Source organism: Erigeron canadensis, chromosome 7 (assembly GCF_010389155.1).
Source record: "Erigeron canadensis isolate Cc75 chromosome 7, C_canadensis_v1, whole genome shotgun sequence".
NCBI classification, from domain to species: domain Eukaryota; kingdom Viridiplantae; phylum Streptophyta; class Magnoliopsida; order Asterales; family Asteraceae; genus Erigeron; species Erigeron canadensis.
In genome coordinates, this window is record NC_057767.1 from 2,073,409 (window position 1) to 2,090,027 (window position 16,619).

General features: G+C 33.3%; 2 protein-coding genes across 2 annotated transcripts; one reads left to right on the plus strand and one right to left on the minus strand.

Moving 5' to 3' along the window:
* The first annotated feature begins 108 nt into the window (after positions 1-108).
* On the plus strand, positions 109-12,037 carry LOC122607156 (protein PHYTOCHROME-DEPENDENT LATE-FLOWERING-like). The gene is made up of 13 exons (XM_043780080.1): positions 109-401; positions 520-592; positions 7,035-7,080; positions 7,186-7,250; positions 7,372-7,455; positions 7,559-7,639; positions 7,833-7,994; positions 8,066-8,164; positions 8,230-9,488; positions 9,849-10,081; positions 10,212-10,360; positions 10,516-10,554; positions 10,649-12,037. The coding sequence occupies exons 1-13, from the start codon at positions 109-111 to the stop codon at positions 11,909-11,911; spliced, it is 3,846 nt and encodes a 1,281-aa protein (XP_043636015.1). The 3' UTR covers positions 11,912-12,037.
* Positions 12,038-12,470: 433 nt separating this feature from the next.
* On the minus strand, positions 12,471-15,194 carry LOC122607381 (25.3 kDa vesicle transport protein-like). Its single transcript, XM_043780344.1, has 6 exons — positions 15,040-15,194; positions 14,550-14,767; positions 14,063-14,223; positions 13,814-13,960; positions 12,970-13,046; positions 12,471-12,868 (listed from the first exon to the last, which is right to left on the minus strand). Exons 2-6 carry the CDS (start codon positions 14,735-14,737, stop codon positions 12,785-12,787), a joined length of 657 nt encoding a protein of 218 aa, XP_043636279.1. The 5' UTR covers positions 14,738-14,767; positions 15,040-15,194; the 3' UTR covers positions 12,471-12,784.
* Positions 15,195-16,619: the final 1,425 nt, after the last annotated feature.

The window sequence follows — 16,619 nt, forward strand, 5'->3', positions numbered from 1 at the left end:
TCGATTAAACTTAGAAGTACGGTTTGGTATATGTGTGGTGTGCATATGCTTACTTCAATATGCGTTAATATTTGATGGGTCAAAAGGGCAACAACACAACTGTCCAGGATGGAGGTGGCTGAGATGAGGATACTAAGATGGACTTGCGGGAAGATCTTATCAGGCAGGATCCCCACGGGAGTTCTTAGAGCCGAACTTGAAGTATGGACCGTCATTAACAAGCTACGGGGAGGACGCTTCAGATGGTTTGGCCATGTTAGGAGAAGAGACCAAACAACACCTTTAAGGAGAGCGGAATCTATTCACGTTGACGACATTCGAAGAAAGGGTAGGCCTAAGATGAGGTGGGAGAAGCGACTAGTGAAGGACTTAAAGGAGCTTGGATTGTTGGAGAACTTGACGTCAGATAAGACGACCTGGAGAACTAGGATTACAGTAGTTGATTAGGTTAAGGTCGGCTTTTGTGTGACTAAGATTGACATTTTTTTTACCCTATATTGCCTTGCCCAATAATGTTAGTGATGGTTTGGCCAGGAGAAGTGGGCACAACAAAGGTGAATCGATGATACATAGGGCTTCACCAGGAGAAGAGGTAGGTTGACGGAGGTGGAAAGACAATACACCGAACACTCAAATGGAGTGTTCTTGCGAAGGACAGGGAAAATGAGTAAAAGGCATATGGGAAATAGGTTTTATGTAGACTTTTCACTTAGACTTTCGTTCCCAGTGACCTTCGTAGTGGTTTTTGGCCTTGAGTAGATATAAGCTACTCTCTAACCCCAAAATGCTTTATATGTCGGTGGACATGACCAATGACATAATACTTTGAGGACTATAATTAGTTTAGTGGTTTTGAGATTTATGTGAGAGGGTTAGGATTAGTCTAGTCAGACGGTCTTAATTACTTGGTTTCATAGGTTGGCTAGCATCTGTGGGCCCATAAATTCTTGGTTAATTCCTATTTATATGTATGTATGCATGGATCTTTTTCATAATACATGTCTTTGGTTTTTTCTAGGAGGCTATGATTATTATGTTTACACTTTTATGTTGTTTATATGTTATATGATTGGTATCATATATGTATTTGTCGAACTTGTGATCTAGTATGGTAGGCGCATGTCGCTATTCTTTCCTACTCTTAATGTAGCTGGGGGATATTCAGTAGACAGGTAATTTCTCCTATGCCATTTTTGTCGGCTGACAGGTATGAAAACTAAACTCTTTACGTTTTCCTACTACTTCTTCTGGCCGGAGATCCTTATGAAGCAGCTTCTCTACCTCTGGCAGCTCATATCTCTTGTACCTCGCTTAAGAATTGAGTCTTATTGTTGTTGTTGTAAAAAGGCAACGACACAACTAAGTAGACCTTTTTAATCAACTAAAAAAAAACTATATATGCATATGTTTTTTGTTTATCACTTAAATTAAAGTTGAAACTAATGTCTAATACCATTAGTTTAACAAATTCCCTCACCCCCAAAGAAAAATAACCTACTTTATGACAATGATTTTTTTTCATATTACCATGTAAACTTGGTAAAAATTCTAATTTTTCGAGTACACAAACACAAATACACATATATTTCCCATGATAACTTCAATATACGCTGTATAACCAAAATTACTCAAAAAATGACAATATATATATATATACACACACTAGGTTTTTGACTCGTGCGATGCGCGAGCTGTATAAAAAACTATATAATACACTTTATATATGAAGAAATGATAGCGAACATATTATATTAGAATTACGTTATGTGAACTATATAAATAGTTTAGTAACATATAAACATATGGTTGAACAGAAATAGATTCAACCAAAAGCTTGACAAAATATGAATTTAAAGAGATAGAAGGACTTAAGCTATTAAGCTATACTTTAAATTATCATTAAGAATTTAGTAATATGTTTTTCTTCTAGTAATTCTAGTAATTTGCCTTTTGTTGCCACTAAATGATCTACATCTAGAACATGTATCCTGTAGTCGTCTTGTTACAACAGAACTCAAAGACATACAATTTGATCCTTAATGTAGAGTGACAATTCCACTACATTTCTCTCCAAAAAAGTTAAAAGTCACATGAAAAATTACAATTGGCTGAATATATAATTCAAAGAGGATAATTTGACTATGCCTTATGTGTTGAATGTTCTTCTTAACATTCAAAAAGTAAAACAGTTATATTCATTTGAAGGTGTTGCTGCGATTTTTAGAAATGGATTATCAACACCATGGTGGTTTTAATTTTTGTTTAATATAGCTAATTGACTAATCCAGAAGAGGTAGAATGTGTCGTTCCAAAAGAGAAAGAAAAAGAAAATTAGGATATATAATTTGGTTTAACGGTGGGGTAGGTCTCGGACTCCGGGTGATTTACAATTACTTGAATTTATATGACTCAATTTTTTTTTGGGTTTTGCTAAACGAACCCTAAGGATTTTTGTTAAAGTGTATTAATTAGTTGAACGTTTACCATAAAACTCATCTTATTTGTACTTACCGGCTATTGGCAAAGAAGAAGGTATACACCAAGGTAGTTTTTATACTTAAAAGAGGATATTGTTTTATTAAAACAAAAAGTTTAAATTTGGAACATATATTCAATGTGTAGTTAATATAATGTTAAGATTTATGAGTTTCGATGTTATCTTTTAACTAATTAAATCCATTTTTTTCACTTAATTTGTTTTATTTATTTGTTTTATTTTTGTATATTCATATAGTTTTGAAAACTTCCATATAATCATCATAAGAAAAAAAGGAAAAGAACTTTATGTAATGTTGAATAAAAAATATAATGAAATATCATTAGGTATAGACGTGATTTTTTAGTTAAAGAGAAGATATCATTTTATCTAATGAGAAGATCTTAGATTTCTACAATATATTTATTTATTTATTAATTATTAATATATATATATATATATAAGTTCATTTTTTTTTTCAAAATATATAGTTTATTTTTGAAAAAAATATGGAGTTGACATATAGGATAAAATCCTATGTGACATTTTTTCAATATAGTTTTAGATTGCAAAAGGGCTTTAAAAAGCTTAGTTAACTATTTTTTTTATAAAAGTTATAGATATAGATATATATAAAGTAATTTTTAAATTGATTTTTGAAGCTTTAGTGCTTTACAACATGAATATAAATAGAATACTAACCTTTTGTTAGTACTTTGATTAAAAAACTTAATACTTGAATCACATTCTTTACAATAGTCGGGAATTAGATTACAAAAACCCAATTCACAATATCACAACCCAAATTGTTTTTTTTTTTTTTTTTTTTTTTTTACATTCTATAGATTTGTTGTTATAACCAACTTTTTTTAGAAGAGTTGGCCACTGGCTGTCATTTTCTAGGAGCAATCTGGGTTCGAATCTTGCCAGAGGCAGAATTGAAATTAGGTGGTTGAATTACCTTGACACTATCCCTGCTGGGGGTTATGTGGGTACCAATTCGGTACATGGGATCAAAACGGTTTCTATCAATCTATCGTTTTCTTAGATTTGTTGTTATACGTATTTGAGAGAATATAGGGAAAACGATGATTGAAACCTTGATATTCTAATCCTTTTATAAAACTCCCAAGTCCCAACGGTTACATAACTGTCAAAAGAGAGGTTATAACTATTTATCAGTATCTCTCGTTTAATTATGTAATTATCCATTATGGATATATTTATATTTTATAATAGTTTTTTCTAATTAAAAATATTTAATTACTGAAATAAGTTTTTCAAAAAACTTTTACTTATAAAATAGAATTAAATCATGAAGTTTTTTCTAATGATATCAATTTTTAAGAAACCACATGGTCTACATCAAATTGATCGTCATTTTAATCCAGTTGTGCAACATCTTGAGATTATTATAAAAACAGTCACGAAAATATTCAGCTAAGACGTATATATTTGTTTCAAAGGATTACAATACATTCTCGAGTTTAAAATTCAAAGAATAGAAAAGATAGGAATAGTTAGGAGAAAAAAAAAAAGAAAAAAACTATGTAAACAAAAGACATTATTGAGTTAAAAAGAAAGCTAAAGAAAAAAAAATTAACTTTTGATTTACAATTATGTCATTTCCAATACAGATTTAAAAATACATATCATGAGGGTAGATCTGTCATTTTATATAAACTATAGAGTTTTGCTTTGAAATCTGACCAAATTGGCCGAGGCATAAAAAAAAAATTATTTTTTCTAGTCTTTTTGTTTCTTATGATAAAAAAAACTCAAAAATGCCTTATTTACGGTTTATTTTTTCTTTCCCTTCACTTTGAATTGAAAAAATATAATCCATTTAGCCATTTTTGAATCTAATTGCACATTTTTTCTTTTCTTTCTTTTTGGGACTATAGGGCTAAATAGTAAAATGGGTGACGCTATATAAATATACATGAAAAAGTTCAAGCCCATGCTAACATACACACACACGACCAGCAACACTCACTCTCATAATTTGCTTCCTTCCTTCCTTCCTTCTCTCTATATGCCCAAAATCTTCCCCAATTTTACATTTACATTCCAATATATTTATTAAAATTAAAAATAATAGTAGCCTCCATTGTTCTATTTTTGATCGGCTTTTGAAAAAACAAAAAAAAACACTCTCCGAAATCCATGGATATGTAATTCACTTACTAATTTTTTTTATTTACAAAATTTAAATATATATAATAATAATAATGGTGGTTTCCTTCAAGCTTTCTAAAAAAGGAACCCGATTTCGTCAACCGAAATCCGATCATTCTGCTTCCGGTCTGATCAAACATGATGATTATGAAGTAATTATTTCTCAACTTCCCAAACTTCCGCTCAAGAGACCATTGGTACGTACGTGCAGTGGTAGGTATATGTATATATATATATACACTGTAACTATATATATTTATCAACTTAATGTGCTTAGAGTAAATCGTCTGTAATACTTATATATATATATATATATATATATATATATATTTGCTGATTATAGAATTAAGTAAGCACCGTCTTTCACGAGTTTTGGGTCTCAATACCTCGAAAGGATATAGGGGAGGTTAAGATTTAGATTGCCTTATCCCTACCAGTCTACCACGGTCTGCTTTCAAGTTCTAAGAAAGAAAAGGACCTTTGACGCATGACGATAGAACCTTTGACCTCTGAGGCAATGTTGTTAGGTATTTTTGCTGATTATATATATATATATATATATATGCTGATCATGTATACTAGTCATATGCCCGCGCGATGCAACGGTGCAGTGATGGTGGCGGAGGCGGTGTTGATAGTGGCGTGGTTATAAATATAAAAAAGTAATTGATATAAAAAGAGATATTGTAGTTATTTTAAGGGTTGAGGGATATTAGGATATATGTTTAGGAAAATGATAAACCCTCCTAATCAAATAGCCTAATAATCCTCCTAAAACATTAAGAAGGTGACATATGGTATCCACTAGTTCTCTTTTCTAATCTTGTCCCCTGGTTTTTCCATGTGTCATCATCTCATGCATAGTTGTTAAGGGCGCGAGGCGCACTCAATGCGCAAAGGTACTAAATGTGGCCTAGGCGAGATGCGCAAAAAAAGCGTGGGACTGAGCAGAAAAAGCGCACTTTAAGTAAAACAAAGAAAATGCCATTATTCAACCAAATATTGTTAATTGTATATTAAAAAAAGTATAGGTTCTTATTTCATACTTTCATGGGCTTAATATTGGGTTGAAAGCCCATTTGTTGGCATTTACCCTAACCTTTTATACACTAAAAGAAAAGAAGGCGTTGGAAAAACAAAAAAGTACTACTTTCTTTCTATTACTCTAGGGTTTTTGTGAGCCTCCATATCCATCTGTCAAATCAACAAGTATTCCCTCCTATACTTCCATCATCATTTCTCTACATCTTCTCCTCCGTGATGTATGGATTTTTTCATCTCCGGCCACAAGATCTTTTTTTCATACCCATTTTGAGACATATCCGGTCAGGTTTGACCGTTGACCACCATTTAAGTTACATCTGATTCCCAAAAAACTCGCTTAAACTTATGGGCCTTGGGCTTAGGGATCAGATGCGATTAGCTGAAAATCTACTGCGCCCAGGGCCTAGGCGCACAATGCGATGACTTTTAACAACTATGATCTCATGATTAGGAGGATTATTAGGCTATTTGGTTAGGAGGATTAATCATTTTCCGTTTATTTAATTAATTTCATTAAGGATATTATAGGTATATTAGGTGAAAATATTAAATTAGTAAATAAAAGAGATAGGTAGTTTGGGTAGATAAAGTTTTTTTCCTAAAAAAATAAGAGGGTAAAATGCTGAGGTAGTTAAGAAAGATAAGATTAAGATATTTCTTTCTTTCTTCAATACTATGCCATTGTGTTATTGTCTCATTATTTGAACACAGACATGCAGATGCTATGATAAAAATAAAACGTACAGTTAAGAAAAGAGTAAGAGTTCTAAAAAAAAAAATTTAAAAATTTGATATTGATGCACATACACTTACTTATCATTCAAGCACACTACTTTCTCATTAATTATTATATATTTTTTATTAAGGTTTTGTTACGATAGATAAAGTTATTTATTGTAAAATAACATGAATCATCTTCATGGCATATTGCGTGCATTGACTAGTAGAGCTAGGTTTATCAAATGGAATTCACACCACAGATGTTATTCGATCCTAAATACTTATGACATAAGATCATATATAGCGCGCGGTTGATCTGCTTATGGTGAACAGGACAAGTCATAAACTAATAATTAAACTTGAGATATATGGTACTGATCAGGAGAAGTCATAATTAAACTTACTTATTGCAGATATTGGTTAATTATTAGTGTGTAGTAGTTAATTTGTAGTGTTTCCAATAATGGGTTGTTGATCACCTTTTAAGCATTGACCAATCAAGGTTTTAATTAAGAGACCCTTCTTAATTGCTGCTAGCTAGCTATTACATGAGATCGATGGACCGAGAGGCATATATGCAAAGGGTAACTAATAACATATACTGTTTTGTGTGTAGATTGATCTGACCGTCGATGAAGATGGGTTTGTTGCTAAAACTTTAGGTACTTAATTTGGTTACTATATTTACTCTACATCCTTTCTTCAAAGTTAGTTTGATTCCTTTGTATAATTTTTTAATGTCTAATTGTCCATTTTTTGTTTCTCAGAAGCACAAGTATCTTTCATATTAAACATTTTTCCAGATGGATATTTCATTGAATTGCCTTATGAGGTTAATTGCCTTTCGGCTTTCTGTCGGTTAATTTCTTGAAAAGAATATTGAACAAGTTTGGAAACTAAAATTGCTAATTCTTGATCATTTTTTCCTAACTCATGTCTGTATGTACTTTAAGAGCAATGACAGGCATCCAAATATTGTACAAGATGATCTGAAGATTTTGCATCCATATGACAGGAGATCTGAAAGTCTGATTGCAGTAAGTATTTTGGAAGATTTTGAATGTAGCCATTGATTTAGTAACTCACTAATCTGTTTTCTATTCTAAACCTGTGCCTTGACCATTACTTTTGTACTTGAAGGCGATTGAATGTGGCCAGATTCCTGCAGATTTCCTGGATGACATACCTTGCAAATACATCAATGGGGCAGTTGTGTGTGAGGTAAGTAATCAAAAAATCAAAACTGGAACTTCAGTTCAGACTTACATCCTGTACAAGTGTACATATAGTCCACGAGCTGAACATAATTGCTACAAACATATCTAAGCTCTAACTTCTGTATAAATATATATATATATATATATACAAGTTTGTGGGAAATTGTATGATTCTATAAAAGTATGGATTGTTGCAGGTGCGAGACTACAGGAAGAAATCATCCGAATCAGGATATTATGGTTCTTCTACAGCTTCTTATCCTTCTATTACTAAAGTATCTCTTAAGATGTCACTGGATGAAGTGGTGAAGGATATTCGTGAGATATCTGATAGCTCATGGGGATATGGTGATTTGATAGTAAGCATTATATCTTATTTCAATTTGTCAGAAATGTGAAAGAAATTGATTCTTATTCTAAATGAACGTAGGAAGCAGAATCCAGGATATTAAATGCTCTGCATCCAGTACTTTGCCTGGACCCGACACCCAACTTAGACAGACTCTGCAAGGAGCCAACTTCCATAAAGGTAAGCTCTGCAAGTGCTATAGTTAGCATGAAATGTAATCTGAGCTTTGTTTAACTTTCATGCAGCTAAATCTTGATATTCGTGGTATGCGTCTGAAGCGGCTAAGGCAGACATCTAGAGCTGCTACTATGCCAGAAAACACAAATCTGAGGGTAGGACACTTAAGACAGATAATAGGTCAACCTGATTTTGTGAATCTGGCTGACGAGAATGTTGGCCAGAGCAATATGAGGCCTGGAAGACCAAAAGAACATGCACCAAGTTCCTTCATCCCAGAACCTCCACAGATGTCTCATCAATCGCACAATCAAATTGTTGTCAGTAACTCACGATACATGCAAGATGATTCAGCACGAGGTTCTTCTGATGGTATTAGCCCAATTATACCATCTATGTCCAATTTAAATAAAATATGCAGGTCAAATACTATGGCTCTTGATGACAATAAATCACAAACTGATAGTATTAGTGCACCCAGCTCCTGCTTAAAAAACAAGCTCTTACAGCGGCAATCAACTGTGCTAAAGCAAATGTTTGACGGGAGTCCTAATAATGATAGTGGGGGAATGGAATTTACAGCAGAGCAGAAAAAAATAAGATGCAGTATGAAACAAGAACTAGCTGACACTGATAGGGCAGTAAAAATCGATCCTAGCCAAGTGCAGAAAAGATTGCCACAACACTGGACAAGATCAATATACTGTCGAGATTCATGGAACAACATGTGCCAACCTGTTGAAAACAATACTATCATAGGAGAAGAGTTTTCTGGTGGATCAATAGGAATGCATTTTGGAGCTGCGGCTGGATCCTCCCAGGGTGGGAAAATGGCATCCATGAGGGGTCAGAAGGGAATGAGATACAATCTAATAGAAGAGACAGTGGAGAGCGGAAGGATTGACATATCAGAGCCCATTCAAGTGCAGAAAAGGTTACCACAACACTTCACAAGATCTAATGACAGTCAAGCGCAATGGAACAATATCGGACAATCTCTTGACAAGAATTCTATTATCCAGGAGGATAATAACCAGAGAAGAAAATCAACACAATCTTTCTCTTCACTAAATTCAGGGAAGTTAACTAATGGATCAATGGGAGAACAGGTGGGAGTTGCAGTTGGATCATCCCAGAGAGAGAAACCAGTTGTCAATGCGATGTGTGATGACACACGATCCTTGACCTGTAGTTTCAACGAATTAATGCATCCAGCACAAATGTCATCAAACTGGAGATCAGAATCCAATTCAAATACCCCAGATTTTAATGTTGGTAACAGAACCCTGAGGGATCGGTTTTCCATAATACAGAAGTTGGCAACAAGGTATTGAATCGCCTCCATAATTTTGATTGAAATATAGGTTTGCTCAAATATTTTTTTCTGTCTCATTTCTATAAATATGCTATGATTTTCTTATGTTAATAATGGTCTGAAATCTACGCTTCTGAGGCTTCTTCTATGGAAGAGAAATAAAGACAAAGTTACTTCAAAATGAAGCTGCTTATAAAAGATATCTTTTATTTACCTTTTTAACTTGTCTACAGTTATGCCAACTTCTTCATTTATGATACTATATGATTAGGCAGGGAGTCGTGTTATCAGTAGGAATCAAAATTGGGTTGGGTAGGGTAACATTTTAGTAGTATTGGTTTATGAGATTATCCAACTTAACTTTTATTTCAGGTCTAAACTTGAGTGCAGAAACAACAAAAGTGATACTCGCAAAGATGAAAACAGCCAAAAAACATCTTTTCCTGCTCTACAGCTGATTGATGTTCTTGTCAGTGATCCTAATAGTGACACTTGCAAAGATGAAACATGTACAATGTTGCTCTCCGAGTCGCTTGTCAGTGGAAACATCAACATTTGCAAGACTAGGATCTTAAACTTTGTCAAGGATGAAGGTCATCTTCCAGGTTAGTTATGTCATACTCGGGTTCAATATAAGCATTTCATTACGGGCAAATATTAGAGATAAGCATTAATAGTATTATTATTTTATTTAATATGGGCCTTCCTGAGAAGTTTTTATTCTTTCGGGTTCAGGAGATGTGCTTTCAGTGGTTCCTGAATTTCAAATTCGATTAATGTTATCAGAAAGAGAAAGTGGTTACGCTGTAGCAATGCATTATGGAGAGCTCGATGATTATGATTACTTGGTAGAAGAGGAGCTTATCTCTACACTTCCAAATACTGTGAGTTTGATTAATCCCTAATCTATTTGTGCATGCTTGTGTACAGTCCCATCTTGATAGATTAGCAGATACTAGACTAAACATGTCACATGCAACAACATTATCAAACATCTAATGTACATCATTCTGACTTGTGGTTTGACTTGGTGATTCAGCATTCTGCAGACTTGCTTGCAGTCCAATATTGCTCTTTGGTATATCATCAAATTCGTATTGTAATTTTTATGTGTACCAAGTGGCTCTGATCAAGTTCCGGCATATATAACCAAGTTTTGTTTGTTTCTGCAGATGTTACGTGAAGGTTATCATCTAGAAAGTGACCATTTTAAACCTAAACCAATGAACATGGTTCCAACACCTGGCACTCTGCCTAACACCAATTATGGAGCTGGGCAATTTCATGAAGGTGTTTCAGGCCAGTCAACCAATGAAGTTGCCAGACAAGGAACTAGCCATCAGAACATACCGAATGCAAGGATGCACGCTCAAGGCAGCCGAGTATTGCTACCATCGAGGTCTCAAGAAAATGAACCACAACCATCTACCTATCAGCAGCAACCGCTTCAGAGATCATTGGTTATGATGCTCGCATCAAATCCCATATCAATGGAGCAGGATACAACCATGCAGCAGCAGCTGGATAATCATAATAGAGTGTCAAGTCCCCAATATCAGCTTTTACAACAACAGCAACAATCTTCAATGCAGGGAGAAAAGATGACGGGATCTGGAAGTATAGGCAGCATGGGTTGGTATATTGGCGAGAATAGTAGCTTTGGGGTTCAAGGTTTCAGCGACGTGATGAGAATGGATGGTGGTACTCATGCAGGAACCGCGGTTGTATCACCAATGATGGGTCAGAACACTACGAGTATAAACCACGGTTCACCTATCAACAGTGCTATAAACCAGCAACTTCATTCTGATTTTGCAATAATGGATACAAAACCAAGGGTGTCAGTAAGTAAACCAAATGTCTTGAGTGAGCAATCCAGTCATGTTGGTGGGTTACAGGGAGTTGTTAGACAAATTCACCAGGGATCGGGCTTAAGTGGTGTTCCACAACTTGTTTCTGGTTCCGCCAACCTGGAGACGGAACCTACACAGAGTAGACCAAAGTTCTTGAGTGTACCGTGGGGGGCATCATATAATATTTACACCTCAGGCTCAAGTGGTTTTTTGATCCTGGATTCTAGTATTAACAGGGCTAAGGACATGAATCTCATGCAAGGAAATGGTATGGCTCCTCCAAGATTGATGTCAGGCATCAATCAAAACCAAAACCTCTTTATGAATCAGCAGCAGGTGCTTTTACCATCTACATCAAATTTACAGCCTGTTATTTGGCCAACCAAACAGCGATCACCATCACCATTCGTTGGAATGCCACAACAGCAGGCGCCTCACCAGCCAATTCCAGTGAGCCCACAGATAAGTTATGGTTGGATCTGCCCTCCCATGAGTGCTGGTAATCAAGAGGGAACGAGCACACAGTTAAACTCACCGAACTTTGCCTCTGTTGGTAACAACTTGCCCAACTTTCTAATGTAAATCCGGGGTGTGAATCGTTATTCAAACTCTTGATGTATGGTTCAAATTGCAGTTCTTAAAAAAAGGTCACGACTCTATCTTAGGTACATTTTGTAATTTATGATAATCATGAAGCTTTTACAGAAACTCCTTATACAGTCTGACATTCCCGCGGTTACAATTTTCCTACTTATATATATATATATATATATATATATTCGAAGTCATATTCACTTGCTACTAGGCGACAACTGATCAATAATTGATTGTGTCCACATGACACGAATATAGGTGTAGCATTTGAAGATAAAGCAAATCTTGTAAAATGTGTGAGATTTATCAACATGTGAAACATAAGCAGATTTCAAAAAAAAAGTCAATGTAACATTTCTTCATTCTGTTCTCTTCTTGTAATCATACAATTGATTGTCCTAAACATGAGGTGATATAAAGCGAGTTTTGACAAATTTTTTGTTCTATACTTGATTATGTTGGTTATAAGGTAAAATGCCAAATAGAAATATACTCATGTATGTCATAGTGACCCATTGAAAATAGATAAAAATGTGAGGTCCATCAGGATTGTGAATGTTTTTCTGTAAATTAAACTTGTCTAGGTGTTAAAGCACATAAACAAAACATCTCTTTAGGAGCAAATGGATGATAAGGCAACTAATACAGATATAAGAAAAAACCGTTTTGAATCCGATACAAATGTGAGATCTATCAGGATTGTGAATGCTTCTCCGTAAATTAAACTTGTCTAGGTGTTAAAGCACATAAACAAAACTTCTCTTCAAAGGGCAAATGGATAATAAGGCAACTAAGATGCAAGGATAACAGGAACTCAGAGAATTGGAACGGTACTTTCCATAGAGCTAAATGAAGCCATGATCAATATATCTTCTTTCTGGCCCAGAACAGTAGAATCACAACTCCAAGAACTATAGCAACAGGAGCCCATTTCTTAATCAAAGCCTGTGGCAATTCAGAGCACACAATATATCAAAAAACTGGAAGACAACACAAGTTAATTATCATTATTTAGTATTACCATCTCAGGAATAAAACAAACCAACCTGTCGGTTTAGATCTTTTGCTTTATCAGCATATACGCGAGATTCTGAGGTTAAGCGGCTTGACATTTGACTGACCTCTGCATAAATTTACAATCTAGCTATCTCAAACAATTATAATACTAACTAGAATTCTAAAAAGCAAGGTTCTGACTGCTGACATAACAGCACACTGGGGTAACTCGTTTGGGCATTTATGAGAATGGCATCGTATGATAAAACATTAAAATGTAAGATATAATCTCATGGTGAAAGAAGTAGGGCTCTCGATATCTTAAAAACCAATATTCAATATGCTATATCTACCATAGGTTTCTACGAACAAGACGTATAGTCAACCATAAACATACATTTAAAAGTAACATCACCGACAACAGTACCCAATTCCAAATCATAAGCAGGGTATCCCAGGATACATGTATTTATAAGTTCAAGGCCAATAATCATTTTTAGAAGCAATAAAGGACTCAAATGCATCCCCATAGCTTTAAATAATTACTTAGGGTCGGTCACTTAGTAATGTAAGAAACTAAGTAGATCCTACCTCTTCAATTAGCAATTGATCACTAATCATTGAAAAAGCAGTCTAAAATATATATATACGCCGGCCTGTATTAGTCAAATTTCGGAACTTGGTCCTGTGATAACTTGTCTCGTCTTTAGAAGAATCTTACAACTTTTCAGATTGATTCCATCAACATAGGTATATGAAACTAAAGTATCTATGGTATAGAAATTCCGATCCCATATGACCATATTAGCTAAACATGATTGTACCAAGTATGTGATTACTTGACTAGATATTCAGAGCATGCTACTATAAATAAACAAGCTAGAAAGAACTTACGGTCCAATTTTTCACCAACACCAAGAACTTCCTGTACATTACGAGTCATTATTTGGTGAACTTCATATAGTTCATCATTCAACTTAGTAATGTTCCTCTGAGTTCTTGTGTCCTGGTACAACTTCTTAGTCCTCTGTATAAATGTATCTAATTAACAAATGGAGCAAAGTACAAAATAAGTACAAAGTTTAAGAGCATGAATGCAGAGAAGTAACACATGAATAAAGTCTGAAACAGGTGAAATTTTACCAAATTTAATGAAAGCATACGGTCTTGCAGCAGTTTCAATTTGATTCCCATAACCACGCTCAAATTCGTTCACTAGATCTTCAAGATATTGGAATGCAAGTTTCTTTGGATAAGCACGATCACACATTGTTAGATAGCATACCCGCCCTTCAATTACATAGCTGACAAAACTGGTTAAGGAACCTATTCTACATACAATATGCATAGGAAATTATGAATTAAGATTTTCTCAAGTTCAGATTTAAAAAAAAAAAAAACATGGGGCCTACAAAGAGAGCCATTCTTGCTTTCAAATAAGGCACCCGCTATATTTGATGTGAGACGATATGACCGGTCATTTTAAAACAAAAGTGGCATTTGATATGCAAATGTATATCCTAAAAATTAAAATTAAACACACCATTATAAGCATATGGAAACAAAAAAAAGAAAATATTGACGCAATTATGCTACATAACGAAACAATCACGAGTAAAATGAAGGATACTGAAAAACATAAGGGCCAGTTTCAACAGACATCCTAGAAGCCTCATTATGTCCCCTAGAAAGATTCTTAAACAATGCCTTAACTTGTTGTTTATAAAACTCTGCATCTGGCATATCGCGCCCATCGTCAAGTCCTTCAGCGAGCGGAAGGCCGTCGGTTACACGGGCAATCATTGTCAGCTTCACCATGATGTTTGTTTACTTACTTAGTTCAAGAAGCTGCAAATCCAAACCAACACTCAGCATTATATATATAATCTATAGATGTATCATCAACAATTATATAGCAAAATCTTTATAATAAAAAAAGGGCTAAAATTTGAACAGATCAAATGTTGGTGGGGTTAATTAGCATTAATAAATAGACTAAAGATTTAAGGAATTGTTGTTGTTAAGACCCAGATAAGAAAGCAAGAAACTTTAATTTACATAATAATTAAATTATCAAGATTTTAGATCAACAAACTAATGAATAAAAAGGGGATTTTTACCTGAAATTACAAGAAGATAAAATCATGCGATGGATCGGAAATTGAGAAAATTAGGGTTTTGTAAAGGAGAAGGTGATCGATAAAATTTGGGGGAGACAAGTAAGTAGATGTGTGGATGGATGACTCGGTGAAGAAACTCAGTATACCAGTCCAAAAAATACTTAATTTGGAAGTAGTATTTCCTTAGACGTAGTGAAAATTTTCCTTGACTCGTACTATACTATTTTCTTTCTTAATTTGTAAGTAAAAATGTGTTTTATTTATAATCTCTTCTATTAAAATACACTAGTTAATCAACCCGGATTTAATCCAGACCGTTGCAAATATGTTTCGTTATAAATACAAAAGATAAATTGTAATAAGATGCAAACTTTGATCTTAACATTACCAAGCATTGAATTTGATAATAAACAAAAGATCATAACTATAATTTTGTAATTAATAAAAATTGTTATAAGTGTTTCTATTAATAAGGCTGAAACTTCAAAGTCGTAGAATAACATTAACATCATAATCAGTAGATAATAATTAGTATAATATAACCCGCAACCTATAAAAACAAAACACGATTTACGTATCTATAACCATAAAATCGAAACATCAAGGGAGCTAAACCTATGTAGTTATGTATTTTAACTTCAAAATAAATTTTTTCGGAGATAAATATAGAAGATATCATTAATTTAAATTTATAAATATTTCATCAAGACTTAAATCATTACTATAAATTTGTAATTAATAAAAGTTGTTATAAGTGTTGATATTAATAAGGTTGAAGCTTCAAAGTAAAATTATATTAACATCATAATCAGTAGATAATAGTTAAATATAAACTGCAACCTATAAAAACAAAACACAATTTATGTATCTATAACCATAAAATTGAAACACCAAGAGAGCTAAACCTATGTAGTTATATATTTTAACTCCAAAGTAAATTTTTACTTGAAGATAGATATAGAAAATATCAATAATTTAAATCTCTATATATAACTAAGAGAGGATAAGTTTTTGATTAGTTGACAATTATGAGAGAATGTCATGTAGGATTTTTCATTATGTGTCATACTTACATTAATTTCTTAATTTTAAACATTACTTTAAAATTTATTTTTTTATCTTAATCATCATTGTTTAATAATAAAATAATTAAAAAGTAAAAAAAATAAAAAATTAATCAATACAAGTCGGCTTCAATATATGGTTAATGTACTATTTTTTAAATTATTTTATATATATCTCTGAGGTTGTTTATTAAAAACATATATATCTCTTTATCTCTTAAATCTTTTAATGATCGGTTACAATGTATGAGGGATATGTACTATTATTTTAATTTAATAATTTTAATTAATTGTTCCATGTATATCTCTTTAAACTTAATGGATGTATTTTTTTATTCACCAATTAAGTTACAAAGTTACGTTTATTATTAGTATATATATTGACAGATTATACATTATTCTTATTATTTATTTAGAGTTGTTTCACATTAATATCCAAATTACTCTCATCTTTTAATTTTTTTTATACTCTATGACATCAATCACCATGATTAAAGATATAACCCCTACCAAACA

What these genes read in the sequence shown, in the direction of transcription:
- LOC122607156 (XM_043780080.1), top strand. Translation starts at nt 109, where the DNA reads ATGGAGGTGGCTGAGATGAGGATACTAAGATGGACTTGCGGGAAGATC. An exon ending in GGGGATATGGTGATTTGATA is followed by an intron (nt 7,995 to 8,065) that starts GTAAGCATTATA and finishes AAATGAACGTAG; the next exon opens with GAAGCAGAATCCAGGATATT. An exon ending in CAGTCCAATATTGCTCTTTG is followed by an intron (nt 10,555 to 10,648) that starts GTATATCATCAA and finishes TTGTTTCTGCAG; the next exon opens with ATGTTACGTGAAGGTTATCA.
- LOC122607381 (XM_043780344.1), bottom strand. Translation starts at nt 14,737, where the DNA reads ATGGTGAAGCTGACAATGATTGCCCGTGTAACCGACGGCCTTCCGCTC. An exon ending in TGTTGGTGAAAAATTGGACC is followed by an intron (nt 13,047 to 13,813) that starts GTAAGTTCTTTC and finishes AAATTTATGCAG; the next exon opens with AGGTCAGTCAAATGTCAAGC. An exon ending in CAAAAGATCTAAACCGACAG is followed by an intron (nt 12,869 to 12,969) that starts GTTGGTTTGTTT and finishes GAATTGCCACAG; the next exon opens with GCTTTGATTAAGAAATGGGC.